Source organism: Monosiga brevicollis, genomic scaffold (assembly GCF_000002865.3).
Source record: "Monosiga brevicollis MX1 MONBRscaffold_36 genomic scaffold, whole genome shotgun sequence".
Lineage (NCBI taxonomy): Eukaryota > Choanoflagellata > Craspedida > Salpingoecidae > Monosiga > Monosiga brevicollis.
In genome coordinates, this window is record NW_001865073.1 from 33,750 (window position 1) to 60,417 (window position 26,668).

Below are 26,668 nucleotides of genomic sequence, written 5' to 3' on the forward strand. Positions count from 1 at the left end.
GCAGCAGGTCGCAGCATATGTCAAGGCAGTCTCGCATCGATTCTCACAGAAACAAACAAGGCTCAAAACCCACGGTTCACTCAAAGCAAGCTGGGCACCCGAGCTTCCTCAATGCGCGTCTTTGCCTCTACCAAGGATCGTTCACGCTCACTAAGCTCGTCAATCTGGTCGAGCTCGCCCTGCATGGGCATACCCATCCTGAAAGGTTGCTCTTCTGCTTGCAGCACATTCGCAATTGCTGAAGATATATTATCTTCGTCGAGGAGGAAAGGTTTGATCACCAACTCATATCGAGTCGCCAAGATGATGCTGTCGGTTAAGCGCTTCAACATCACCTTCCAATATGCACACAGTCGGATTTGCACCTGCAACAATTCCTGCGTCTCGTTGCTTTCCTTCCTGACATCAGCCCAGGTCAGGGGCTCCGACTTGCCGGGGAGCATCACAAGTAAGCGGCCTCTTTCCAGATCCGAGAGCAAATCACTGACAATGGACATGAAGTAATGATTGGTGGTGGTGACAGACTTCTCCCACTCGATTACCCGTGTCACTTGGTGACGGGCGCTTTTGGCCTGTGCTTCCAAGTAGGTTTGGGCGGCAGCACAGACCACCTGCTTTGCTTGTATGCCTTGGAACGCTTCGGCTAGCAGCACATGGCTTTTGCGCGAGACAGCTTCCGCCACTTGATTCACAAAGTCCAGCGCCAACGTCGGCAAGTCTTTGCGCAATCTTTTCAGTTGCTCTGTCGTCACGTTTGCAGGCACGGTCCCGGGCAAGCCATCGCCGCCACGCAAGTGTGAACACCTTTTGACGAGTTCGGCATGAAAGCTGGCTGAAAAGAAAGTTGACTCGTGATACAAGCCAGCAAGCTTCCTCTCAAGGCTGGATGGCGATGAGTGGGCCAGCTGATCCAGTTGAGCACACAACAGGGCGTCAGCGTCAGTCGATTTCACTGATTTTTGGCAGAGAACGAGCTGTACCGAATGTACCGTGATACCCCTTGTGCCTGGAAGCTGAATCTCGCCGTCGTTGTTCCTTTCAAAGGGCAAGGTAACCGTCTGAGCTGCCGTTCTGTAAGTCACATGGCCCATGACGACCAGGTCTTCGGGCCACGGTGATGATGTAGACTCGGAAGCCATACGGCAACTCAACCTAACATCTTGATTATGTGTTGGTGGAAGGAGCATCACGCGCAACTTCATGTCATCACCAAGGTCGATATCTTGATGACGGGCAGAATCGAGTTCAACCTCATGGCTCCCTTCGAGGAAGTCCTCCAAGACGCCCCTCTGCAGTAAAGCGTGGTCGTCGGACGTGCGACCTTGGACCTCATCTTTTATTTTCTTGACAAAGCCCTCCAATCGGTTTGAGATCTCTCTCAGTGCCTCAAACTCACTGGTGGGCTTTCGCGGCAGTTCCCTCAAGCGGGTGCGCACGTCTAGCAGCGCCTCTTCGATAGCTGTCTTGACCTTGGGCAGTGTGGCGTGAATGCGCTCAGCCTGGAGTTGCACTAGTTGTTGAGTAAGACCAGCGATGCCCTGCCTGTGAGCATTATCAGGGAAGATGTCTTTGAGGCAGTCTTGCTCAAGTTGCCGGGCCTCATCGTTTGACATGTCCGCCTCACTCTCCTCTTGAGTGCGGTTGCGCACAAGAAACGCCGTTCCTGGGCCGCAAAGCTTCCTGGCGCCCTCAAGAGCCTTCCTCAAGGCTTTAGGGGGGCACAGATCAATCTTGGTGAGGCAGACGAGGGTTCGTTCTTTGTCCTTGTCCACGGTGCGAGAGAGCTGCAGCGATGCTGAGGCCGTGACGTCTGATGTCGCATTCACAACGTTCAGCAGGACCGCTTCCTTGGGGTCCATGTATTTTTTATACATGGCTTTGATCGTTTCCTCAATGTTTTCCGACTGGCCCTCCACGGCAACTCGCGTCATACCAGGCAGGTCGATGAGGGTGAGATCAACTTGATTCTTCCGAAAAATGGTGAGCTCAAGAGGCTTGTCCTCGACGTCCTTGTCAGACCCCACCAAGTCGTCTGTCATGTTTGCCACAGACTCCGAAACGCGATCCAGATCACTGATCACCTTTTCTGAGATAGATTCATCGCGATTGAGGGGCTTGAGAAGGACGCGCTCCGCTTCATCGCCGGCGTTGCGCAGCTTGAGCATCAACGGCACGCGAGTGACAATGCCTTCACCACGAGGTAGGTTGACGCCGCTCAGAGCTTCGATAATGGACGTCTTGCCCGACGATTGATCACCGACTGCCACGATCGAGGTGACGTTAATCTTGTCTTCGTGCTGTGTCAGCCTGAACAGCTCATCGTTGAGCTGCAACAAGGGCAGAATGTGCTCATTGGCCAAGTCTGGAAGATGCGCCATGATGCTGCACTGTGCGTCAAAACGTCAACAAGCAGGCCAAAAGAATGAAAAATGACTCAAGGTTCCACGATATTGGCCACCAGGTCTTGGGAATTCAAGAGATGCGTGTGCAGCCTGTGATGTGTGTCTGTGTCTGTGTCTGTGCCTGTGGTACGTGTACGTGGACGTGGACGTGGACGTGGACGTGTACGAGTACGTGTACGTGTCTGTTTACGTGTACGTGTGTACGTGCTTGTTTTCGAAGGTATGGATTTTCGCCATAAGCTTGTCGCCAAAAAATTTACTTCTCATGAGAAGGTCGAGACTTGCTGCTTTTGACTCCCTTACGCTGGTGTCTCCCTCGGATTCACTTCTCATGAGAAGTGAGTCTTCTCATGAGAACGTATGCGTGGGGCCATTATGGGTGCATCTCCTTTTGTGAGTCGATCGACTGGTGGTTGCAATAATGTCAGCTTTCGAATCCAGCCATACACTCTAAGATATCAATTGCCAAGGAAGCTCAAACAAGCATCAAGCAAAAAGAGTCGCGCTAAACGAAGAGAGCCTTGATGTCGGCCATGGCCTTTTCAATGTTCTTGGCAAAACGGTGTGAAGACTAAAGGAACATCACATTACAGAAGTGAGTGACAGGCAAACACGGGGTGAAGTAGTTTAGAAGGGAAACGAGCTATCCCATGACGCACCGTTTTGTCGGATGAATTCTTGCTGGTGACGTGAAAGGACACGAGGCTATCAGAGCCAATGATGTAGCTGACACCATAGCCATCATCCGTCACGGGACCGAATCCACCGCCGGTGCTAATCTTGTTCAGGTTGTTCTTGATGTCAAACAACTTGGTCTGCTGGACCGGGGTTTGACTGGTGCTGAGCATCCAGGGCTTTGAGAGCACCTCGTTGAGGAACTTGGACTCGATGCCGCGCGCAATGGACACGACGTAGAGGCAGAACAGGTGGCGATCAATGCCACGACCAGCCATGGCATCCTTGAAAGCAATGACGTGACGATCGACAGCCCTGAAAACAACCAAGCAAATGTAAGTGTGAGCTAGTCAAAGCAACGGGCAAAGTGTGCGTTGTTTGGGAGGGCACTGGTCGCGACGGACGCGCCGCGGCGACCCTACAGCAGCATTGACTCACGAGCGCAAAAGGGCGATGCACTCTTCCTTGCTTGACTTGGGGTCTTCCATGGCACGAACAAAGGCAACAGAGTCGTCGGTGACGGGGCGCACGGTCTCGGTGCGACCATCGCGGAAGAGACGGGTCATCGAAGCCTCGTAGGTTTGGGCAAAGCGGCCTTGGTCACGGAAGTACGCAAGTTGAAGGGCCATTTGGAGCCAGCCATCGGGAGAAAGCTTGCAGCGCTTCATCAGGCCCTTGGAGTAATCGGTAAAGGGGAGGAGGCGGTGGTCAAGATCGTTAATGGCCTTGGTGGCGGTGTCCACGGCTTCACGCACAATGCTCTCGGCCTGTTCATCAAAGGCAAACTTGAGACGCAGCGGAAGCTTGGGCTCGGTGCGCGCCTGGGGAACAGCCTTGTTCAGACCGTTGTCATCGTAGCCGGTGCCGGAGAATTCCATGGCCAGCATGCTCTCAAAGGCGTAGGCAGCGACGGGGGCATCTGCCCACGAGTGCTCGCAGTTGACGCCGCAACGGCCGTTGGCAAAGATGACGAGGGTGATGGACTTGTCAAACCAGCGGTTGTAGCCGTTGCCGTGCAGCAGGGACTTGGCCAGCGGGTGACCTTCAGCCCAGTCCTTCATGTCGGGGTTCTCAGGGCTAGAGTCGTCGAGGACCACAAAGATGACGGCACGCTCAATGGCCTCCAGGGAGGCCCGAGTGACACCTTCTCCCATGTGGTCGGAGCGGAAGTTGGCCCAGGTGGTGCGATCCGAGGCGGTCATGGCCGGCAAGTGGTGCTCGGCAAAGGTGGGCTTGTCGGCGTCGTGATCGGCATCCTCCAAGATGTAATCGAATTGCCTGAGTAGAGCGGCGTGTTGCGAGGATTAGCAAAGGAAGCGAAGGAAAACAATGAAAAACGGATACGGGAGGCGCTCCGACCACCCTAGGAAGAGGGGCAAGGATTTGAAGAAAATCGATCCAGGAAGGGCCAAGCACTGACTTTTCGAGGTCACGGGGCGAGAGGCGCACACCCTTGACATCAAAGCAGTTGACCACGTAAAAGCGGCCCTTGCAGTAGACGGCAATGTGGGCAGACTCGGGGTAATGCTCAATCACGTCTGCAGATGGTGCGCGAGACAAGCAGGTCAAGACGGAAGGCAAGGGTAAGAAAGGGCACCGGAAGCGGGCGGGCTACGGCTAGCGAGAGGTGCTGGCATGAGGTCGGGTCGCCCTGCCCCTGACTAGAATGCGCGAGCACGACACGCACCTTCTTCAAGTTGAGGGATGCGGCAAGTGCCAAAGGTGCGGACGTGTTGGCTCATGCAGAGGGGGACGGCACCCTGGATCAGCAGGGGTTCGATTTCGCAGCGATCGAGCTGGCGCTTGAAGAGCATGAGGTTGTGAACCAGGTTACCGGCACGAGCAGCTTGGACGTGCGTGGGTGACCAAGAGTAGGCGTCCATGATGTAGTAGTTGCTGTTGATCATCAAGGAGTCGCGCGAGCGAAGGTACACGAAGCGTTCCCACCAGTCTGACACGTAGTTGCTCGCCCACCTGCGGGTTGGGTCAGGACATGCATCAACACGACCAAGGTGCGCGAATGAGTGGGCAGAGAGACATGAACGTTGGGTGGAAGGGGGTCGTAAGACGGGCACGAGCCGCGGTGTGCACACGTACAAGGCTTTGAGCTTGAGGAAGAACTGGAGGCCGGGGCCCTCGTTGTGTTCAAAGTCATGAGCCAGGCGAACCATGCGATCGTATTCAACATCGTCCATGAGAGGGCGGGCCGAGAGGAGGTAGCGGCGGCAGGTCTCGCTGAGGGCGGGGACGGGCAGGGAGGGCAAAACGCGCTGGAAGGAGTAGGTCAAGGGTTTGCCAAAGCCTTCGAGAAGACGGACGGTCATGAGCCAGATGATGGTCAGGGTCGAGGTCTTGCTGACGGGCTCGTAGAGATAGCCCTTGTAGGAGAGAAGCCATTTGAGCAAGGTACGGGAGCCCCAGATACCAGCAAGCCAGAGGCCGGTGCCGGAGACGAGGACGCCAGCGCTCAGCTGAGCAAAGCGGTCCGTGAGACGGTTGACCAGCGGCAGCTGGATCATGTGTTGGTGAAACTGGGGCACGTAGCGTTGCAGCAGGTAAGCTGATCCCAAAGACAGATACCTGACGCCGAAGAAACATCAACGGAAAGAAAGGTGTGAGAAGGCGCCTTGAACATGAGCATGAGGACTGAGGGGCAAAGAAAAAAAATAAAAAAATAAAAAACGAGGGGCAGCGGCACGAAGTGCCATGGAATATGGCAGTCACATGCCATGTGCTGGGTCAGGAAGCGAGCAAAAAAGGTTCTTCACACACACACACACACACACACACACACACACGCACACGCACACAGAGACGACAAGTCAATCGGCACCGCGGGGCAGCGAGGAGGAGATGTCAACAAAAACCAATCAAGACACGTGCGAGCAGGCGCACTTTGTCGTCGCCGCACCACAACAAAAATAAAACACATCAACAACATCCCACACACACACACACATACACACACGGAGGGTACCGCCCCTGGTTGAGCTGCCTGGTTTTGTGACCCGACCAAAATGCAAAGGGGGAGGGAGGGACCGAGCGAACAAGGCAAAGGCGGGGTGTAGAGGCTTACCAAGTGGCCGTGGTTGAAGGAAACACGGCGTTGACAATGGCGCGTTGGATGCGGTTGGCACGGCTCTGTGCGCTGGTCACGAGGCCGCGGGCCATGTTGGTCATGACCTCCATGGCAGTATCGCCCGAGTTCCAAACGCCACCACGGGTGGAGTAGGTGTAGGTCTTGGCCGCGTACTCTGAGTTGCGGCGGGGCCGATTGTACGGCTCGGACCGCGCCATGGCGCGCGCTTCAGCCATGATGAACGGTCGGGAACAACAAAGCGCACCACCTACCAAACCAAAAAGCGCAATCAGCCAAGCACACACACACATCCATGAGCCCAGTCAACAACACCCATACACCACCCCGCCGCCATAGAGGAACATTGCATTCATAAACAACGGGGCCCAACACACGGCGGACCACTGAACAAACGGCAGCGCCACAGAGAGTGAGAGAGAGTGAGAGAGTGAGAGAGAGAGTTGACGACCACACACTTGAGAGAGAAATTGAAGAAATTGCTCAACACACACACCTCTCTCCCTCTCTCTCTCTCTCTCTCTCTAAATCTCTCTAGCTCTAAAGCTCTCTCTAAATCTCTCTAAAGATCTCTCTCTAAAGCTCTCTCTCTAAAGCTCTCGTTCTCTCTCGCTCTAATCTCACTCTCTCAATCTCTCCCTAAATCTCTCTTTCTCTCTCAATCTCTCCCCAAATCTCTCTCTCTCTCAATCTCTCTTTCTCTCTCTCAATCATCTCTGTCTCTCTCAATCATCTCTTTCTATCTCTCTCGCACCACTACTGATCGTATCACACCCAAACTCCAATCAGCACACACACTTCTACAAGAATCTTCACACGTAAAGACCCATTTAACGTTATGCTTGCATGCGAGTTTATATACAAAGATGTATCCATGTGTATACCTGTGGGCATATATTTGTATACGCGTGTGCGTGTGCGTGTGGGTAAAGCAAAGGGGTTGCAGATATCAGGAGGTCATCCTCGACCATGATCGGCAACCGCAGAGGGGCTGTACGGTTGGGGATCAGGCAGATTGACGACATCAGGTGAAATCGAGGGAGAGAGATGGATATGCGCAGGGACGAGTGCCCCGGCTGCCATTTCATCGTTCCCCTCCCTCCAAAACCAAATGCCTTTTGCTGTTTTGTTTGCTCCTCCCTCTCCTTTTTGTCTCAAAAACGTAACAATCTCTTGTGTGGCTATCAATCTCCCTTCCGCTTCTGTCTCTCTCTCTCTCTCTCTCTCTCTCTCTCTCTCTCTCTCTCTCTCTCTCTTTCTCTCTCTCTCTTTCTCTCTCCTCTCTCTCTCTCTCTCTCTCTTTCTCTCTCTCTCATATGACATATAGCCGGAAGCAATCACATTTCGACGTTGTTGCAAGTTGTTGTAAAGGGCAGCCGAGCCCGGGCAGCAGTTGGCGGCGATGGGAATTCCAAAGCGCCACATCAAAACAATGATTGGGGCGCACAATGCACTGGAGGTGTTCGCTCCTCAAGGGGTGGTCTGTTGTTGTGAATATGTGTTCTCAACTTTGTCTTACAAGCAGAGGGGCTGCACCTGACAGGTGGTAAAGAGTCACAAACTCAATTAAAAACACTTGAGCATCTATCTAACCAGTACCGCCGACTCAATGTGAGACGGTGACTCACACGCACACTCACTAAACGATATCATGATGACTCTTACGCACACACTCACTGAACGATATCATGATGACTCACACGCACACACTCACTGAACAATAAAATCATGCAGTTGAACACGAAGGAGGGTCTTGGCACGCCGACTACATGTAGTGCATAATGAGTTGTCCGAAGATATTTGGATCGATGAAGGCATATGGATCGATAAAGGCATTTGGATCACCCCCACCTCCCCAAGCACCAATACGAGAAACACACGTAAAGGAAAGAGAAATACCAGTGACTCGTCGATTGGGACCGACGGCTTTCTCAAACTCCGTTTTTGCAGTCTGCAAACAAACCTCAGCGGCCGCGCGCTCCTCATTTGGCTGGATTGAGGCGAAGGACTCGAGGTCGTCTAAAGTTTGAGGAGCAAACTGCAGAGTGTCGTGAACTTCGTTTTGACGATCGGCGAGCCATGCGTCGCCGCCTGCACGACGCAGATGAAGATGATAAGACGCCTCCTCCTGAGGTTGATCACGCTGGTTCACCTCGTCCACGTAGGTAAGTTCAATCAAACAATCGATCAACCTGTTTGGCCAAGGTTCTTGTAGAAAAGCGCGATGGTTTTGCGCAGGAACCACATTGTACGGAAGTACTCTGGCCTGGGGGACCTGTTGCACTGCAAACACGAATTCAGCCATCCTTGTGGCTTTGAGAGACCAGAGGGAAAGGCGCTTCAGGCGGAACTCGGCCCGCCCTTGCGCCCGCGTCAATCCAGGCGGAACGTTGCCCGCGTCAACCCAACTAGTCACTGGAAAATGCAGCCCAAGCTCTCCCCCTTTCTCTTTCTCTCTTTCTCTCCCCCTTTCTCTCTCCCCCGTTCTCTTTCTCTCTTTCTCTCTTTCTCTTTCTCTCTTTCTCTCTTTCACACATACACACACAAACAAACTCGTTCTCGGACTCTTCCTCCAAACTTTTACAACGATGTGTTTCTGACGAGCTGACGTACATTGGCAAGAGTTGTGGTCCTAAGAAGGGTCACACGGAGTCCCCTCGAACGCGGCGTGTGCAACATCGCTCATCCCCGTATGGCACGATCTCAATCTACCAGCGTCTCTACGTTTGGCGCCACTGGCCGATGACTGTTTGATGACCACTCGCGAGCTCAAAACAATGAATCCTGTGCACCTGCATGTAATCCATGTTCCTCTTCAATAATTCACACTAGCTTCTCATTAAGATCGGCACAAGATTGTGTATCCACCGTTAACGGCACAGTCGACCGTTTCCCACACTTTTGCCACTGAGATGGATGGGTCCTGGCAGAGATGTACCGAGCAGCAACCCACCGGTTGCTGCTTGGGATGCAGGGTCATGGAGCATGCACAAGCATGTACTGGGCGCGCGTCATGGCGAACAAGGCTGTATAAAGCGCACGCGCGCCGTGTCACCCAGCCAGCGCCCGCATCTTTACGGTCTACGGTGAGTCTCTCTCTCTCTCTCTCTCTCTCTCTCTCTCTCTCTCTCTTTCACTCTCTCTCTCTCTCTCTCAAGCATCTCTCAAGCATCTCTCTCTCTCTCTCTCTCAAGCATCTCTCTCTCTCTCTCAAGCATCTCTCTCTCAAGCATCTCTCTCTCTCTCTCTCTCTCTCTCTCTCAAGCATCTCTCTCTCTCAAGCATCTCTCTCTCTCTCTCTCTCTCTCAAGCATCTCTCTCTCTCAAGCATCTCTCTCTCTCAAGCATCTCTCTCTCTCTCAAGCATCTCTCTCTCTCAAGCATCTCTCAAACAAACAAACAAACAAACTCTCTCTCTCTAACAAACTCTCTCAAACAAACTCTTTCTCTCTCTCTCAAACAAACTCTTTCGTCGAACTCCTCCAAACGTTGTACATTGAAACCCTCTGCGTTTCTGTGGTTGAAAGCAGACGAACTGACCGAACTGGCGTACATTGGCAAGAGTTGTGATGCACGTCCTTAAAAAGGCTCCCTGAAGTTGAACACGGAGTCACATCGAACGCGGCGTGTGCAACATCGCTCATCCCCGTATGGCACGATCTCAATCTACCAGCGTCTCTACGTCTGGCGCCACTGGCCGATGACTGTTGATGACCACTCGCGAGCTCAAAAACAAGAACAATGAATCCTGTGCACGGCATTTAATCCATGTTCCTCTTCAATAATTCACACTAGCTTCTCATTAAGATCGGCACAAGATTGTGTGTATCCACCGTTAACGGCACAATCAACCGTTTCCCACACTTTTGCCACCTATAGATTGAGATGGAGATGAGATGGGACCTGGCGGGCAGAGATGAAACGAAGCAGCAACCGGTGAGTTGTTGCTCCGGACGCAGGGTCATGGAGCATTCACAAGCATGTACTGGGCGCGCGTCATGGCGAACAAGGCTGTATAAAGCGCACGCGCGCCGCGTCACCCTGCCAGCGCCCGCATCTTTACGGTCCTGTATCCCGTCCGACTGCAAGTCTCCAAGTCTTCTTGAAGACTCGATTTGAGGTTGAGCCCATTTTTTCTGACGTGTCGTTTACATTTGGTCACGCCATTCCTTGATCTCTCTCTCTTCTCTCTCTTCTCTCTTTCTCTCTTCTCTCTTCTCTCTCTTCTCTCATCTCTCTCATCTCTCACTTCTCATCTCTCTCATCTCTCTCTCTCATCAGTGATTCTTTTTTTTTACTTCTCGAGCACTGCATTTGTCGCGTTCAATTGGCAGCGGGGTGTGCATGGCCACACGCACGCACGCACAGATACACAGTCATGGTGCGACGGTATGCGCCGGTATGGCGGTGGTCAGTGGCCGTGTTGCTGGTGGTGGGTCTGAGTTTGTTGCGGGCGGATGAGCAGGAGGAGGCTGGTGCTGTGACGGCGCCCGAGCTGGATGCGGAGGCGACGCCCGAGCACGAGAAGCGCTTTGCTCAGGGGATGGCGTTGATTGCCAACGAGGCCGTGCGTGAGGGCTATCGCGTTGTGCAAGAGGCCTCGGACCTGGGCAGTGACGCGGCGCGTGTGACCCTGGCTCTGAGCTACCTCTACGGCAACAGCACGGCCACCCCGCGCAACTTGACCCGGACCTTTATCCTCTGCAAGGAGGGCGCTGATCAAGGCCTGCCCGAAAGCGAGTGGTGTCTCGGTTTTCTCTATGCCATGGGTTTGGGTGTGGACGCGAGCCAAGCCAAGGCCCTGCTCTATTATACTTTTGCTGCCCTCGGAGGCAGCATCAACGCCCAAATGTCCATGGGCTTTCGCTACATGTCGGGTGGGGCCGTGGCCAAGGATTGTGAGGCCAGCCTGGGGTACTATCGACCCGTCGCCGAAGCTGGTCCGTCCTCCGTCCTCCGTCCTCCAACCCCCGCGCCTCACTGCTGCAGTTGTGCTGTTGCTGCCATCCCTATGCTCGTCGTCGTTGTCGTGTTTTGGCCTCGGCGTTTAGATTGATTGATTGATTCTCATGTGCGCAAAGCGCCGGCCCCTCATGACGCGCTTTTTTTTTTTTTTTTTTTCTTATCTAAACGCAGTTGAAGCATTGGTTCACGAAGCCGGCGCAGTTGTCGTGGAGCGTCAGCGCATTAGCATCACGGGCCACAAAAAGGCGCGCACCATGGGCAGTCCCGAAGTGGTGCAATATTACCAATACTCGGCCGACCGAGGCGACGCCCCAAGCCAGTTGACCCTGGGTCAATTACACCTGCAGGGTCACGGCGTTCCACAAGACTTTCAACGCGCGCGCCACTATCTCGAACTCGCTGCTGGCAACGGTGACCCCGATGCCATGGCTTCGCTCGGCGACATGTACGTCAACGGCCTTGGCGTGGAACAAGACAACGCCACCGCCCTCAAGTATCTGGAAACGGCTGCCCAACGCAACAGCGCTGCCGGCCGTACCAGCCTCGGCGTCATGTACCTCAACGGCTGGAGTGTTCAGCGTGACCCGGAAATGGCCTACAAGCTCTTTCACAAAGCTGCCGCCGCCGGCCACCCAGACGGTCAGCACAATCTGGGCAGTCTCTACTATAGCGGCACTGGCACCACCAAGGACTACCGCAAGGCCATGCACTACTTTACTCTGGCCGCACAGCAGGGCCACGTCCTGGCCATGTACAACCTGGCCCTCATGCATGGCCATGGCATTGGCACATCCCGCTCTTGTGAATCAGCTCGCGGCCTGCTCAAAAATGTGGCCGAGCGCGGCGAGTGGGGTCGGGAACTCATGAACGCCCATGAGATTTACGAGAGTGGGGACACGGATGAGGCCCTCTTGCGGTACCTCGTGCTTGCTGAAATGGGCTACGAGGTGGCGCAGCACAACGCCGCGCTTCTCATGGACGCGGGCCGCAGCACCTTGTTTCCCTTTGATCGCATCGACGTGCAACAGCGTGCCCTGCTCAACTGGCAGCGCTCAGCTGACCAAGGCGCGACCCAGTCCCGCCTCAAGGTCGGCGACTACCACTACTACGGCCTTGGCGTTGACGCCAGCCTCGAAGCCGCAGCTCAAGAATACCGCTCCGCCGCCGACCACAACAACCATCAGGCCATGTTCTACCTCGGATCGATGCATCACTTTGGCCTCGGCCTCGATCGGGACCTCCATCTTGCCAAGCGCTTCTATGACCTGGCCATCGAGACCTCGGCCGAAGCCTATGTTCGTCCGCTTTGACCCTACGCGCTTGCCTTGGCCTGCCTGCGGCAGCTGGTGACGCCTTGCTCCTCCATCGTTTGCCCCTGCTATCTCTCACCTGGATCCCCTGACTTTTTGCTCTAGGTCCCCACCATCCTGGCGTTATATCACTTGTACGGCCTGTTTGCGCTCGAGTATGCCCAAGAGTACTTGCATAACCTGGAGCTGCCCGCGTCTCTTGCCAAGACCATGGATGTCATGATGACGGGTGATTTCGACGCTCTCATCGAAGTGAGTTTGGGGCCTTGCTTGACCCATGCCACTCGTCTTGACTCTGCACCATTTCTAAACTCTGTTTCTGGCGCGTTTGCCATGTTTCGCCGTGCGCAGGGTAACGAAATGCCAATTTTGATGTTTTTGACGGCACTGCTGGTTGTGGTGCTCTTGACCCGGCAGCTACGCCGCCACCAATACCAGCAGTTTGTGCTAGCTCAGCAACGCCTGGCCGAGGCTCAGCGCCAACGTGAGGCCGCGGCGGCGGCGGCTGCTGCTGCTGCTGCTGCTGCAACCACAGAAAGCCAAGTTGCCGAAGCCGTCGCTGCACCAGCGCCGGATGAGGGGCAATAGCTGTGGGCCAACATACAACCCGCCAATGCCCACTCTGTGCAGTCATGTCTGGTTGTCCCTGATCCCCCCTCCAAGCCCGCCTGCCGATCTGGCTGCCAACCGTGTTGGCTGTCTTGTTGGTGCGCCGGGCTCGGATGCAGGAGCCTTGTGAGGCTGCTGCTGTGTCAATGTCATGTTCGTGTCGTCCCGGCGTCTGGCAGCTGTCCGTGTCCCAGGACAGGTCGTGCCGCTGATATGTAGCCTTATTAAACATTTGAAATGATTTGTGTTGCGTCTCATTTTTCATTTTTACAACCAAAAAAGCAGTGGCCAGTATGGCCGCGCGCACGCTGCGGCACTCTCACAAGCCCGTACCCATGTATTCAAAGCTCCTCCTCAGGAGGCAATCACATCAAAACACCACATGGAAACCAGTCAACGTCTGGCTGAGCCTTGCTCTACAGCTTGGCGATTTTCTAGCCAGCAGAACCGCCACAAACAAAGCATTCAAATCATGAGGCCAGGCCGACCTTCCACTGTCACTTTGGGACAGGCAGACGGCTTGACACACCTTGGTCTTGGACTTGCGCGCGAGCTTCTCAAGCCGCACCTCCAGCTTGTCTGAAATGGCCTCGCCACGTTCAAGGCGTTTATTCTTGCGACGCTTGGCTGCCAGGGCGGCACGCTTCACCTTGGTCTTTTTAGCACCAGCCTCCTTGATCTGCTGACTAAGGCCCAAACCACGCGACCAATGCCACAAGCGTCAGCGATTCATGTCAGCCCAGAAGACAATGGACCGCGCCGGTCACGGACATGGACATACGTGGCAGTTGCGCGAAGGGAAGCCGCCGTGTCAGTCGAACCTGACTTGGGGGCATCGCTGGCTGATGTTGAGGCAAAAGCGAAGGATAAGGCATCCAGGGCATTTGACAGCTCCTTGTCTATCACATGTCCAGCGAAGAGACGGCGCAGGGGGGAATGGCCAAATGAGGGAAAGAAAGATGACGGAAGAAGTCGTGTCGTTGTCTTGAGAAATGGCAAACGCGTGCTTGAAAAGTACAGCTTTGGATCATGATCTGGTCGCGTCAGGAGACACGTACTTGCTTTGCGACGAGCCGTCTTGCTCATCGGGGGCGCCACGGACATGCCCTGCACCGGCCCGCTCTTCTTCGTGACCTGCTTCTTCTTCCCACCCTTGGCCATGTTGCGCCGGTACTGTCCCACACTTTCCACCTTCTCACACCCCGAACGCTTTGTGTTGGCAAACTCAACCCCCGCACCTCGCCTGCCCAAGCTCAGCAAACCCAGAGCTCGATCACACAGCAGCTCGACCGACCGGCGACTGCGAGCTCGCTTGAGAAAAAAAAATAAAAAATAAAAAAAAAAACTCACACACACACACACACACATAGCCGCGTGTGGGCATTCGTCTGACAATGACAAATTGATCTGACAATATAATGGTTATTTTCACTGTATTCGAAGGCTGGTTTTGCCTGATTGGGCTGCTTTCTTGCATGCAAGGCCCATCAAGGCCTGCGGGTTGGGAACGCGGACATGGCGACCCTTGAGCCGGACCACACATACTCTTGCCTGCTTGGCTGCTTGTCACTGGTCTTGTCCGCTGGAGCATCGGGCCTGCGCGCTGGTGCGCCAGCTTTCTCTATTTGTTTTGTCTTTCTCTGGTCCGGCCCGCGGTTCTCATTCCATTGACCCAGGTATGTCATTTCGACCCACCATCTTTTTGTGTGGGGGCCACGCTCCACGCTCGTGCCTGCCTTATGGTATGCCCTTTCTTCATGTTAGCCATCGTGATTGGCCGCTGTCCTCGGGATGATCATAGCTTACCCCCCTTGCCCAAAAAATATGCGTTACTCATCCAGGTGACACTTTGGCTGGTGGTCGACACCACCAACATCCCCCACCCCGTCTGGACCACACCGCTGTTTATCCCACGCAAACAACCTGCATCTGACGCAAATCCCTTGCCAGCGCTTATCCACCACCCAACACCAACGCCTCGCAGCATTTCCTCTCGTGTCTTCCACCCAGGCTGCCTCGCTCACTCGGTCATTGCCTGTTGGTCGTTGACCGGCCCGCATCTCGGGGAAAGGCATCGCCACCTAGTGCCGCACCCTGACAGTGCCCGGTGGCTCCTGTTGTCCTTGCCATATCGCCCTTCTTGGGCTCGCGACCAGAACAGTCTGTCCGCCTTGGCCTCGTCGGCCGGCGCGCTCGTCGCGATGGTCGCGCCACTGCGCCTTTCGGCGTCCAGCCTCTTGCTATTCTTGAGCCTTGCTCCTGCAGGTCAGCTTTGCAACGCGCTCATAAGTTCTCTCGTCTCGCCTCTCCCCATCGCTACGTGCTCCCTTGCATTCTTTTGCTCATCCCGCTGCCTCTACTCTTGGTGCTTTCTTTGAACCCAATCACCAACTCCTTCCGGTGCCTCGCAACTTTTCAGTAGCTTTGGCCTTGAACATCAACAGGGCTGACCTGATCCTCAGCGACGTTGGCCCATGCGAGCTAACCCTGCAATTTGATGGCTCGGTTTCCGCTACCGATGTACACCTCGAGCAAATGATCTTGACAGAGGGCTGGTATGCCCCACCTCAGACCGTCGTTACCTCCGGCCCTCGACGAGTCGATGCACAAACGCTGTCGGCCAACCTGGATTGTGTGTCCCACGCGCTCAACCCAGCGTCGCACAGTTATACCCTAAGCTTTTCTCCAGCGCTGCACGCTGACCTTCCCGCTGGCAACAGCACACTTATCGTCAACCTCACACGCACGGCCGAAGCCCCACTGCGCTTGCCCGCTAATATCTGCACCCGCCTCGTGACCGAGGGGCCCGCCACGAAGGACATCACCATCACCACCCTGGCCCAGGCTCAAGATATGGCCCGCCGACGTTGTACGGGCTTTTTTGGCGCCTTGACCTTTCGCAATCTAACGCTGAGTCCTGCAGACTGGCGTGCCCTGCTCATGCCGCTTCGCCTCGTCGAGGGCTCTCTGCGCTTCGAAGCAACCCCCGGCCTGCAAGTCGAGGCCCTCGGTGGCTTGCAATGGCTTGCTGCGCGCGGCCCTTATCATCAGGATGAGCGCGGAACGTACGGTCTGCGCATCAACAACGTGCCGGGTTTTGTCGTGACCGACGGCCTCCGGCTCCTTTCTCTGCGTACTGGCCAGCGCATCGTCGTCATTGGCTCAGAGGCGGCACAGTGCCCGCCGGCCGACAATGAAGCCCTTCAGGCCTGGATTCTCAGCGCCCCGCTCGTGGACCTGCGCTACAACGTCAGCGCCTGTGTCGATACCAGCGAGGATAGCAACTGCGCAGGCGCTGTGGACGAACTCACCGGCCTGTGCCGCCACTCGGTCACCGACAAGTCCGTGTGTCCCGGCGGCATTATCACGTCCCTGGCTGACCTGGCACCCTATTCCGACTACTTGTGCACGGTCATCGACGGGTCCCTGAAGATCCTGGGCCCCCTCGAGTTTGCAGAGCACGAATTGGGCGTCCTGGCCCGCGTTGAGCACGTGTTGGGCGGCGTCATTGTTCAGGATGCCCCCTCACTCGTCAGCCTCGACTTTCTGCAATCGCTACGCACAGCTAACATGGTAACAGTGACCGACAACGTCAATCTCCTCGACCTGCGACTTCCGCTTCTGAAGAATACCATCCCCATGGTCCTCACCAGCAACCCCCGTCTCTGCCACAATGTTTCGCGGGTCCTCGAAAGCGCCTCGTGTGGCATAGTTGACGTTTCCGCCCGCATTCGGTGCCCCGCACTTGCCGCCGCCTCCTACAACCAAGAGTCGCTCTTGGTTTTGCTCGAACAGCAGCTGTCCTGGCCTCGCTCCAACATTGTTCTTCTGCCATCCTTTGGCACAGACACGGACGTCGGAGCCGTCATTGAAGTGACGCTGGTTGCTTCGATGGGTGATTCGCAGATGCTCCGCCGTGCGTTCCAAGATCTGCTTGACACAGGCGCCTGGGATCGCGCCGCTGCTCTCTTGCCCAGCGGCCAAACCCTTGTTGGTGCTCTCTTCCTCCAGGCCCCGCACCGCACCCCAAATGCCGCCTCAGCGGGGTCGGGTATTGTTCTGAGCGCGCAGACTGCCAGCACCGGCGCCCTCATCTCGTGGGAACTCGGTGGGCTGGCCCCTGACTCGCAGGCGAGCTTTGTGCTGCAGGTACAGCCCCGCGTTTCAGACACCCTGGTGGACGAGCTGACCGCCTACGCCTTCACCGCCGACCTGGCCTTGGACAGTTACGACGTCGTGTTCTCCCAAGTTCGTGCTGCCCTGACAGCCGGCATGCCCGGTTTTGATATCAGCCTCGCATCTACAAGCCAGACATTTTTCTTGCTGCGCAGTTGCGATGCCATCATCGATGGCGAGACTGTGGCCATTCAACAGACGTGCTTGGACATGGACCTAGCCTATGACCTGCGCGTTCTGGGCTTTGTCGACGGCTCTGCTGTAGCAAGCGACACCATCACCATCCAGCTGGCGGACCCTGCCCTGCGTGTGCGCAACGTGAGCCTGCATGCCACAGGGCCGTCCGCCCTCACAGTACACTGGGCACCGCCGGTGGCGGCTGACCGTACCGCGGGATACGAGGTCTTCATCCGGTACGCTGGTGTCGACAGCAACGGTGCCATGTACCTCCTCGATGCTGCCCAAATTACCGCAGGCACCTCCAACCCCACCGCCTTTGGTGTCCAGGAGCTTCTGCTTGATGGCTCTCGCCAGCGCCTCGTCATCAATGACCCAACCGCCACGAACCTCGAGTTGAATGGCTGCTATTTCAATTATCACGCCAATGCCACCACGTGCTTGGCCCCCTTCACCGTTTATGTCGTCGGGGTCCGCCCGGTCGATGGCACCAGCAAGGGTGTCACGAGCTATTTTGTCGGCACCACCGGAGCAGACATGACGCTGTCCGAGCCGCCGGCCTGGTCCATGGCCTCAGAGACCCCCGTCGAGGTGCAAGGCCGCTCCGCCACCCTTCGTTTGCAGCGTCCGGTCAACATGCCGGCGGTCGCCACCCGTGTTCAGGCCGTTGTGACTGGTCCGTACGGAGAGCGTGTGATGAGTCGTGATATCATTGACCCTTTGGCCCACCACGTCAACCGATACAACGAATCCATGGAACTGGCCCTGGATCATTTGGCCCCCTACTCCAACCATACCATCAGCCTCATGTTTGTTGATGACATGGGCGTGGTCAGCGCCAGCCGCAGCGTCTCCATCCTCACTGCGCCCGGTGCCCCAGACGCCGTTGCATCCGTGTCAGCAATGATCGAGGACGATGGCCGTCTTCGCGTGACTTGGTTGCCTCCGGTTGTCACCCCTGGCCCCCTCGTGTGGTACGAAGTCCTGGCCAATTTTGAGAACGAAACCGAGACAGGCGAGCTGGTGCACAATGGCACGGCCACCAGCATCACCATTGCCGCCAGCCTGGCTCAATCACAGATTGCCGTGCGGGCTGTGACGCCCGAGGGTGTGTCCAACTTTGAGACGACGCGAGCCACCCTTGCCAGTGGTCAGCAGGAACTGCCCGTCAGCTACATGACCTTGGGCCTGGCAGTGGGTGGTGCCGTGCTATTGCTCGCCGTGGTGGGCTTTGTCCTGCGGCGTCGCCTGCGAAGCCTGCGCAAGGCCGCAGAGGATGAGTGGCGCGTGCCCGAGGCGGATGAATTTGAGTACCCGCGCGAGCGTGTGCGCTTGGGCCGCCAGCTTGGATCGGGCGCCTTTGGCATGGTCTTTGCGGGTCACGTCACGGACATTCGCGAAATCTCGGGTGAGGTTGCCGTTGCGGTCAAGCTGTGCTCCAGTAAGGCTGCCAAGGAGAAGAACGACTTTTTGGAAGAAGCCAACTTGATGAAACGCTTTGCCAAGCCTTGGCATCCCAACGTGCTGCGTCTCTTGGGTGTGGTCACGCAGGAAGAACCCATGATGATTATCTTGGAGAACATGGCCAATGGTGATCTGCTCGGGTTCCTGCGCGGAGCACGCCCTCCGGCACCCGGCCAAGACGCGGCCTTGACAATGACTGATCTCGTCTACATGGCAGCCGACGTGGCCAGCGGCATGGCCTTTTTGGCTCAAGGCAACTTTATCCACCGCGACCTTGCCGCACGCAACTGCCTCGTGGCAGAGGACATGGTCGTCAAAGTGGCCGATTTTGGCCTCTCTCGGGCGCTCAATTACTCAGACTATTATCGAAAGAATGGCCAAGCCCTGCTGCCTGTGCGATGGATGTGTCCCATGGCTTTGTGTGAGGGCAAGTTTACCACGGATACAGACGGTGAGTGCCTAGTTGTCTGCCTTTCCTGTATCGCTCGAGCAAGAAGAAGGTGGAGGTGGTGGGGGGGGCGGCGGTGGATATGATAGATGAGCTGGAGGAAGAGGCGAATTGGCGCGCTGTCCTCATGCCAACTTTTTTCTGCCTTGCTTTTTGATCCATGCGCGACCAACAGTCTATAGCTTTGGTATTCTTCTGTACGAGTTGTTCACCCTGGGTGCCCTGCCCTACACGGACATGAGCAACCAACAGGTGTTTGAGCAGGTTGTGGCTGGTTACCGAATGGAGCAGCCCCAGGGCTGCCCGGACGTGATTTATAAGATCATGTGGGAATGCTGGCGCCTTTCGGATCGCCCGTCTTTTGAGAACTTGGAGGAGGTATGTTTGCTGGCAGTTGGTTGTGCCTGCCGTACACATGCGGAGACGCCTACCCGTTTATGTATCCTCACACGTGTTTCTTGATGATCGGCCGGCAGCGCTTGATGAATATTGGTCGTAGGTTGGAAGATGGCGACCTCACCGTCCTATCCAGCTCACAACAGACGGCGCCCAGTGCCTCACTTGGCGCCGGTCTGCCCCCGACGCTGGTGGATGAGATCACGGGTATGCCCATGGGTGAAGACTCTGCGCAGTCATACACCGCCATGGATGGCAGCAAGCCAGCCTCTGCTGTTGATTACAGCAAGTATGAGGACATGGCAGATGCACACGTGCCTCTACAGCCGGTGGCTCCGAGTCCCAAGAGCACCTTGACGCGCCACACGCGTGGTGCTCGCTCAGATGTTCGTGCAGCGCAATTTAACGCAGACGATGAGGAGCTACAGCATTTGGAACGCCTCAGGGATGAAGGTCCTGCGCCCACGAGTCAGCCCACGAAACGACCTGATTACGTGGTCACGATGGATACGTATTCGCAAGTGCGACCGCCGGTGCCAGCGCCGCCCTTGCGCCGCAACCCAACACAGCAACGCCTGCCCCCCATGCCTCCCCGTGTGTCTGACAACAATCAAGGACAGCTTACGCGGCCATCACAGCTCAACCCTGGCGCGAAGGCCTTTTTGGACTCGCAGCACCGCTCGACATCTGGAGCGTCGCAGGGCTACGATGACCCCAACTCTTTGTTTGCAGCTATTCGAGACCGTGTTCATTCGCGCAGCAAAACGCCGGGCTCGCGGCACTCTTCCCTTGGCGATGTCCGATCCCAGCACTCGGCCAGTTCGCGCGTCTCCACGTCGGCTCTTTGAAGGCCACCATCGACGTGATCGTTGTTGTAGAGGGCTACAGGCCTGCATGCAGATGGAGAGGAGTCGGTGATTGACTTTAATGTTTATTATTTTGTTGACTTGCATGTCATCTTGAGTTTATGAGTTTGAGGCGGTGCTTGTCCTGCTGATGTTTGGCAACCATCGTCCCCCAATTGACTGCCTGCCTATCCACATTAAACGAGTCCCAAACTCACACTGATCGCTGGCAATCACCACCCTCTATCAAATCAGTATGAGAACTCTGACGGACATAAACAGAAAAAGAAGAGAAAAACGGCAAAAAAAGAATTGAGTCACAGGCGGAGGAATCGAACCTGCCTCCTCCTCCTTATGAGGGAGAACACAGCAAACAGCGGACCAGATACATCTTGTATGTCGCAGAGGAGCGACGTGACAACATGCGGCAGTCAAGAGGACGTTGCTGCGGTTTTAGGTGTGCTACCATTACACCAGCCTGTGGTTGAGGCGACGAGACCAGTGGACAAGCCAGCGGCTCGTTCGGCCACGACGAGGTCGGGGTATAATCTCGTATATCAACCCCGATTGACTTTGATTTTATGGTTCACAGATTGATAACTCGCCTTGCAATCCAGCTGCGGCAGGACGCGACCGAGGAACAACCCTCTTGGCTCGCAAAAAGGGCCAAAAAAATGGTCCAAAAATGGTCCAAAAATTAAAAAATTATGAAGCACAACTCAACAGTGCAAGCAGGCACGCACAAAGCTCGAGAACGCGAGAAACTTAATTCTACCCCCCGAACATAAATAAGCCTTTTTTTTTTTTTTCTCGGGTTTGATCGCCCTGTCGTTGTCGCTGCTGCTGGTGCTGCCGCTGCCGCTGGTGGTGGTGGCGCTGCCGCTGCCGCTGCTGCTGCTCAACCAGTCTTTGCTCGCCGATGTTCGATTGGAAGAATGGTGGCGGAGAGAGCTGTTCAAACTTGTGGTGCAGCATCTCACATTGTTGTTTGTCGTTGTCGTTCTTGTGGCAGTTGGCCGACAGCATGGCGAGTTTGGAGCGGCTGGGTCGGATTGCGGCAGGCGGGGCCATTCTATCGTTTGGCAGTGCCTTTGTGGTTTACGACCTCGTGCGGACGAGCATCATGAACAGCAGCTATGTTAAGGAGGCTTTACAACTTGTCGAGGCCAGCGAGGATGCTCGATTAGCTTTCGGTGGCGTCATCCGTCCGCAACCCGTGCACCTTTTCGGCTCGCAAACTCGTGTCCTCAATGACGGCGCACGGGTATGTCGGCTCGGCAGCACGATTGAGGGTCTCCATTGGTGTGCTCTTCAGGTTAAATCAAACATCGCCGCCTTCTCTCTTGTTCAAATTCTAGGTGTCGGTGCCCATTCTGGGCAAAGGAGATGAAGATGGACATGTACACATTGAGGCCACCCGCCTGCCCGACGGCAACACGTCAGTCACATCTGCGTCGGGCCCTCGCTGCTCTCCTAACTTGCCAGTTCTATGCATATGCATATTCTGCCTTCTCTGCTTGACGCATCACTCATCATCCATGGTTGGCGTTGTTCAAACACCGCGTGCTCCTCTCCCCCCCAGCTGGCAACTCGATCGTTGCATCCTGAATGTGGAATGGCCTGAAGAGAAGCAGTTTGTCTTGAAGTAAAGCACTGGTTGCTGCTCTCAGAGGCATGGCCACGCCTTTCAACCTGTACCAAGCAAAGGCCTTGTTGGCGGTCGCCCCAAGTGGCGTATTTTTTCCTTCAAGGACGGGCGCCGAGTGCTGTGCACTTTCCGCGACTTGCATGCCTTGGTGTGACGCCAGCCTGCATTGCCTTTCCGTAATCCCCATCATTCTGCGTCCCCGACTTGCTGTCATGCGCTGGACGTGGACGCTGCTGGAGCTTTCAAAGTTGATATCAATCAATCCAATCAATCCAACAGCGAACAAACAAGAAAGAGAAGAAGAAAAATGAGCGAGCCGGGCAAGGCTCAGCTCAGGTCCAGCGCGCGCATACATGCCTTCCTATGCAAAACATGATTTTACCGCAAACACCATGGACCACTATTGTCGAATCCAGAAACAGTCGAAACCGTAAAAACAAAAGACACACACACGTTCAGCCATCAATGAAAAGCACCACAAATCAAGTGAAAAGAAGAGGAAGAAGGACAAGTGACGGCGAGGGCAGACGCATCATCAAAGCAGAAAAGAGGAAATTGGACGACTGGAAGATCAACACAATACAAACGCAAAAAGGAAAAAAAAAAAAAGAAGGGGTTTGTTAGAAGGGAGAGGAAACACCCGCCCACTTGTTGGGTGGGTGCGCAGAAGCAGTCAACTCCACATCGGGTTTGCTTATTCAGGGATAGTGGCTGGCGAAAAGTTGCACGAGCCGTCGGTCGCAAGGCAGCCCACAAGAGCAAATTCCATCGTGCTCATGGCCGTGTCAAAGTCTGTGGCGGGAGTAGAAGCCGTGCCAAGACCCAGGTAGAGGAAACGCATCTCTTGGGCCTCGCCGTTCAAAGTCAGATACAGACCCGCGACCTGATCTCCAGCTACATCAGACAAGCGGAACGCAAGTCACACGGAAGGGCGGAAGCAGGGACATGATGAGTTGGAAGGTTGCTTTGATCAAGTTGAGGGAGAGACGCCATGTCAAACCCATGCAGTGATTCGGGAACAGCAATCAATAAAGTGGTCACCAGACAAGCAATGCAGAGGAGGAGAGAAAAAAAAAAAAAAAAAGAGAAAAAAAAATCAAAAATACAACCCAACCAAGGTGAGACATACGTTGAACGGGGAGGGCTCCGTTGGCCGGGGCTTGGTGGAAGGAGAGGGTGATCGGGGCACCACCGCTGGAGGTATTGCCCTGAAGCGAAAAGTCGGCCTCATACTTGTCATTGGTTGCACGGTCCATAAAGGCAACCTTGCCATCACTGAAAAATTGCACATCCCACTCGGTGCGGGTAAAGTCCTTGTTGATGGCAATACCGCGGAAAATGCCTAGGAGCTCGCCCGAGGCGTGGCAGAAGACGGCGCACTCGGCCGTGGTGTATTGGCAGGCAGGGTCGGTGGTGTTGCAAGCTTCGCATTGGCCAGTCACGTAGTTGCACTTGGCAAAAGGCGGGGCGTGGCAGTTGCGGCTGCAGTCAGTCTGAGTCTGGTTACCTTCGCCAGCAACGCACTTGGGTTGCGCTGGGTTGCTAAAGTCACAACCAAAGTTGCCGTGCTGCGGGTTGGGGGGCAGGCAGTCGTTGACACAGGCCTCGAGGGACATGTTGCCGTTCAAGTTCTGCTGGCAAGTCTGGTCAGTGTGGTTGCAAATGTACAGGCCACCAAAGGCGCACGAAGCGTTGCAGTGCTTGACGCAGCCTGCCTCGTGGTTGTCCGGGTTGCAGGGAATGCACTGACCCGTGAGGGGGTCGCACTCGCCAAAGCTGGCGGTTTGGTTGGTGCACTTTTCCTGGCACGAGCCCACCGTGTCGGTGCAGTCGGGGTCGGAGCTGATGTCACACGACTCGCACTGGAGGGTCTGCATGTTGCACTTGGCGTGGGGCAGGTCGCAGATGGCATCGCACTCGGCCTTGGTCTGGGTGCAGTTGGGCGAGCCCTGGGAGCAGATCTCGCACTGCTTGGTGAGGGGGTTGCAGGAGGCCATTTGGTTGGGCTGGCAGGTGGCCTCACACGAGGCGTCATCCTGATATTCGCCTTCGTCCGACTTGTAGCACTGAGGCAGAGTCTGAGTCCAGTTGCAGCTGTAGCCCGAGCAGTCCTCCGTGCGGAAGCCCTCGCAGGTAAAGGCATGGGGAATGCCGTTGGTGTAGCCGGCGCACTTGTAGGGGGAGTCACCGGAGGAATTGTAGTGGAGGTGGCCGCCCATGCACCAGCCGCACTTGACATCACCACCAGGGGCGGCAGCAACGCACTCGCTGCAGTTGGTGAAGGCATTGCAGGGATCGGTGTCGGCCGGAGCCTGGACCTCCGCGATAGGCTGGGCGTAGAGGTGACGGGGGCGGCGGTGGGGCACGGCCGGGGCGAGGTGGGTCTTGACCAAGGCCTGGGCCTGGGCGCGAGCAGAGTCAAAGACGGAGGAGAAGTTGCACGAGCCCGACTTCCAATCTTCGCAGGCAAAAACGACAAAGACCTGCACGCCAGGCATTTGCATGGCCTGGTTCACGGTGTAGGGGGCGTCCTGGCCAGGCGGGGCGAGGGCAATGTAGCGAGCGATGGTCTCAGGGCCGTAGTTGGCTTCAGTGTCCAAAATGTTCTGAGAAGTACCGGCCAGGGGTCCCGAGAGCCAGGTGAAGACGGTTTGGCCGTTCATGGTGACGTTGGCCACGCCCTGGGTGTTGTTGGGATAGAGGAGGGTGACGGTGGAGTCGGAAAAGTTGAAGTCAAACTCGCCCAGGGTGATGCGCTTGGAAATTTCAACACCACGGAAGGTCTTGTCCTTGAGGTCGGCGGGGGGAAAGTGACCGCAGGTGGCGTTGCAAAAGCTCTGAGGGTTGCCCGAGGCGCTCTCTTCGCACACCAGTTGCGTCGGGTTGCAAGAGTAAAACTTTTGCGGGGGAGGGGGAGGAGTGGGGGTCGGGGGCGGGGTTGGAGGTGCAGGCGGGGTGGGACCCGGGGCGGTGGTGGTGGTTGAGGCCGGGGTGGGGTTGGGGCCGTTGTTGCACTTGGAGCAAGCCGTCTTGAAGTCTGAGCAGTTGGCTTCGTTGATGGCACACTGCTTGCAGGTGGGGCTCTCTGGGTTGGAGATGTCACACTTGAACTTGGCCGAGGCTGGCGGGTTGCAATTCTCGCAGGCCGTGGTCTTGTCAGAGCAGTTGGGATCGCTGGTCGACTTGCACTCCTGGCACTGGTAGGTAGTGGTGTTGCAAAGGTAGGTCGAGGGGGTCTTGAAGCAATGGGCCTGGCAAGAGTTTTGGTCGGGGTAGAGACCGCTGCCGGCCGGGGCCAGGCTGCACTTGCCAGTTGCATAGTCGCACTAGAAAAATAAGACAACAGAGGGGAAGGGTTGAGCAGGGTTCACGAACGGACACGGATGGTAGGACGGAAGCGAGGGAGAAAAAAAAACAGAAAAAAGCAGAAAAAGAAAAAAAAAAAAAAAAAAAATAAAAAGTCAACGCACAGCATAGTCGGCGGTGCACTGGTCGGTGTTGTACTCAGAGGGGCAGATGAAGGAGGGGCCGCGGACATCGACGCACTTTTTGCCAATGCTATTGTCTGGCGAAAGCACGGCACAATCTGTGAGACGACGTCCGAGTGGTGGATCGCTTGCGCGCTGCGGGCGGGAGAAAGAGGGGGAAGGGCAAACCTTTGTAAACGACGTTGGAGTGGCACCAGCCGCAGTAGACGCGGCGGGATGAGGAGGAGCCGTTGAAAAGGCAGGTTTCACACGTGGTAAAGTTGCTGCACTCGTCAATGGCTGCCACACCCGAGGAGGCAGGCAGCGCCACAAGGCCCAAGAGGACCACGGTCGCCACGGTGGCGGCCATAACGTGCGTGGCCGTCATTGTGCTGTCGTGTCAGGATCAAGAGACAGACAGGGGACTGGGGTGAGCAAATCGATTCAGACGCGACTGTGACAGCGAGTGTGTGCTTGTGTGTCGCCGTGTCGGCAGCGTGACACACACAGCGCTGCCATCCTCAAAGATGACGCACACACACATACACACACACACCCTCCCAAAGGAATCCGTGACCCAAAAAAACAGCCATGGAAGGACAGACACGAGCGCACAGGGGGGATCAAGCCCCAGTGGCTGCTCGGGCGGTGCGCACTGACCGGGACTGCTGATCGCTTCGAGCACGACGCCGAACGATCGAAAAAAAAAAAAAAACGCCAAAAGTGTCGTGTGAGCAGAGAGATGCGAAGGGCTGTGGGATGGCCAGAGACAGCGAGCTGAAGAGGTACAGGGTGCAGAGATGATTTGGCCTGTGGGAGTGATTTCAGAGAGAAACGTAGTTCGCGACTTTATCTAAAAGAATATTTGTAGGCATAAGCAGAGAGTATTTGCTTTCAAGAAAGGTTATAGAGATGTAACTAAACCTGCTGGTAACATGCAGAGACACATCCCCCAAAACACAACAGAGCAGAGACGACAACCTTCACGT

General features: G+C 55.8%; 7 protein-coding genes across 7 annotated transcripts; 4 read left to right on the top strand and 3 right to left on the bottom strand.

Moving 5' to 3' along the window:
- Positions 1-24: 24 nt before the first annotated feature.
- Positions 25-6,392, bottom strand: MONBRDRAFT_34403 (uncharacterized protein; the record flags this gene model as incomplete). The annotated part of the gene is made up of 8 exons (XM_001750048.1): positions 25-2,387; positions 2,914-2,973; positions 3,062-3,392; positions 3,516-4,355; positions 4,498-4,615; positions 4,765-5,051; positions 5,175-5,657; positions 6,154-6,392. The coding sequence occupies 8 exons, from the start codon at positions 6,390-6,392 to the stop codon at positions 81-83; spliced, it is 4,665 nt and encodes a 1,554-aa protein (XP_001750100.1). The 3' UTR covers positions 25-80.
- Positions 6,393-7,939: 1,547 nt separating this feature from the next.
- On the bottom strand, positions 7,940-8,479 carry MONBRDRAFT_12181 (uncharacterized protein; the record flags this gene model as incomplete). The annotated part of the gene is made up of 1 exon (XM_001750049.1): positions 7,940-8,479. The coding sequence occupies one exon, from the start codon at positions 8,477-8,479 to the stop codon at positions 7,940-7,942; it is 540 nt and encodes a 179-aa protein (XP_001750101.1).
- A 627-nt stretch (positions 8,480-9,106) lies between these two features.
- MONBRDRAFT_29565 (uncharacterized protein) lies at positions 9,107-9,596 on the top strand (the record flags this gene model as incomplete). Its single annotated transcript, XM_001750008.1, has 2 exons — positions 9,107-9,171; positions 9,266-9,596. The coding sequence occupies 2 exons, from the start codon at positions 9,107-9,109 to the stop codon at positions 9,594-9,596; spliced, it is 396 nt and encodes a 131-aa protein (XP_001750060.1).
- An 846-nt stretch (positions 9,597-10,442) lies between these two features.
- MONBRDRAFT_38994 (uncharacterized protein) lies at positions 10,443-13,314 on the top strand. Its single transcript, XM_001750009.1, has 4 exons — positions 10,443-11,114; positions 11,311-12,434; positions 12,555-12,701; positions 12,801-13,314. Exons 1-4 carry the CDS (start codon positions 10,553-10,555, stop codon positions 13,035-13,037), a joined length of 2,070 nt encoding a protein of 689 aa, XP_001750061.1. The 5' UTR covers positions 10,443-10,552; the 3' UTR covers positions 13,038-13,314.
- Positions 13,315-14,573: 1,259 nt separating this feature from the next.
- MONBRDRAFT_12183 (uncharacterized protein) lies at positions 14,574-20,567 on the top strand (the record flags this gene model as incomplete). Its single annotated transcript, XM_001750010.1, has 5 exons — positions 14,574-14,664; positions 14,823-15,323; positions 15,478-19,326; positions 19,499-19,701; positions 19,800-20,567. 5 exons carry the CDS (start codon positions 14,574-14,576, stop codon positions 20,565-20,567), a joined length of 5,412 nt encoding a protein of 1,803 aa, XP_001750062.1.
- Positions 20,568-21,588: 1,021 nt separating this feature from the next.
- MONBRDRAFT_12184 (uncharacterized protein) lies at positions 21,589-22,213 on the top strand (the record flags this gene model as incomplete). Its single annotated transcript, XM_001750011.1, has 3 exons — positions 21,589-21,828; positions 21,923-22,002; positions 22,147-22,213. The coding sequence occupies 3 exons, from the start codon at positions 21,589-21,591 to the stop codon at positions 22,211-22,213; spliced, it is 387 nt and encodes a 128-aa protein (XP_001750063.1).
- Positions 22,214-22,906: 693 nt separating this feature from the next.
- Positions 22,907-26,049, bottom strand: MONBRDRAFT_29569 (uncharacterized protein; the record flags this gene model as incomplete). The annotated part of the gene is made up of 4 exons (XM_001750050.1): positions 22,907-23,106; positions 23,342-25,538; positions 25,683-25,798; positions 25,869-26,049. 4 exons carry the CDS (start codon positions 26,047-26,049, stop codon positions 22,907-22,909), a joined length of 2,694 nt encoding a protein of 897 aa, XP_001750102.1.
- Positions 26,050-26,668: the final 619 nt, after the last annotated feature.

What these genes read in the sequence shown, in the direction of transcription:
- MONBRDRAFT_38994 (XM_001750009.1), top strand. Translation starts at nt 10,553, where the DNA reads ATGGTGCGACGGTATGCGCCGGTATGGCGGTGGTCAGTGGCCGTGTTG. An exon ending in TCGACCCGTCGCCGAAGCTG is followed by an intron (nt 11,115 to 11,310) that starts GTCCGTCCTCCG and finishes ATCTAAACGCAG; the next exon opens with TTGAAGCATTGGTTCACGAA. An exon ending in ATTTCGACGCTCTCATCGAA is followed by an intron (nt 12,702 to 12,800) that starts GTGAGTTTGGGG and finishes CGCCGTGCGCAG; the next exon opens with GGTAACGAAATGCCAATTTT.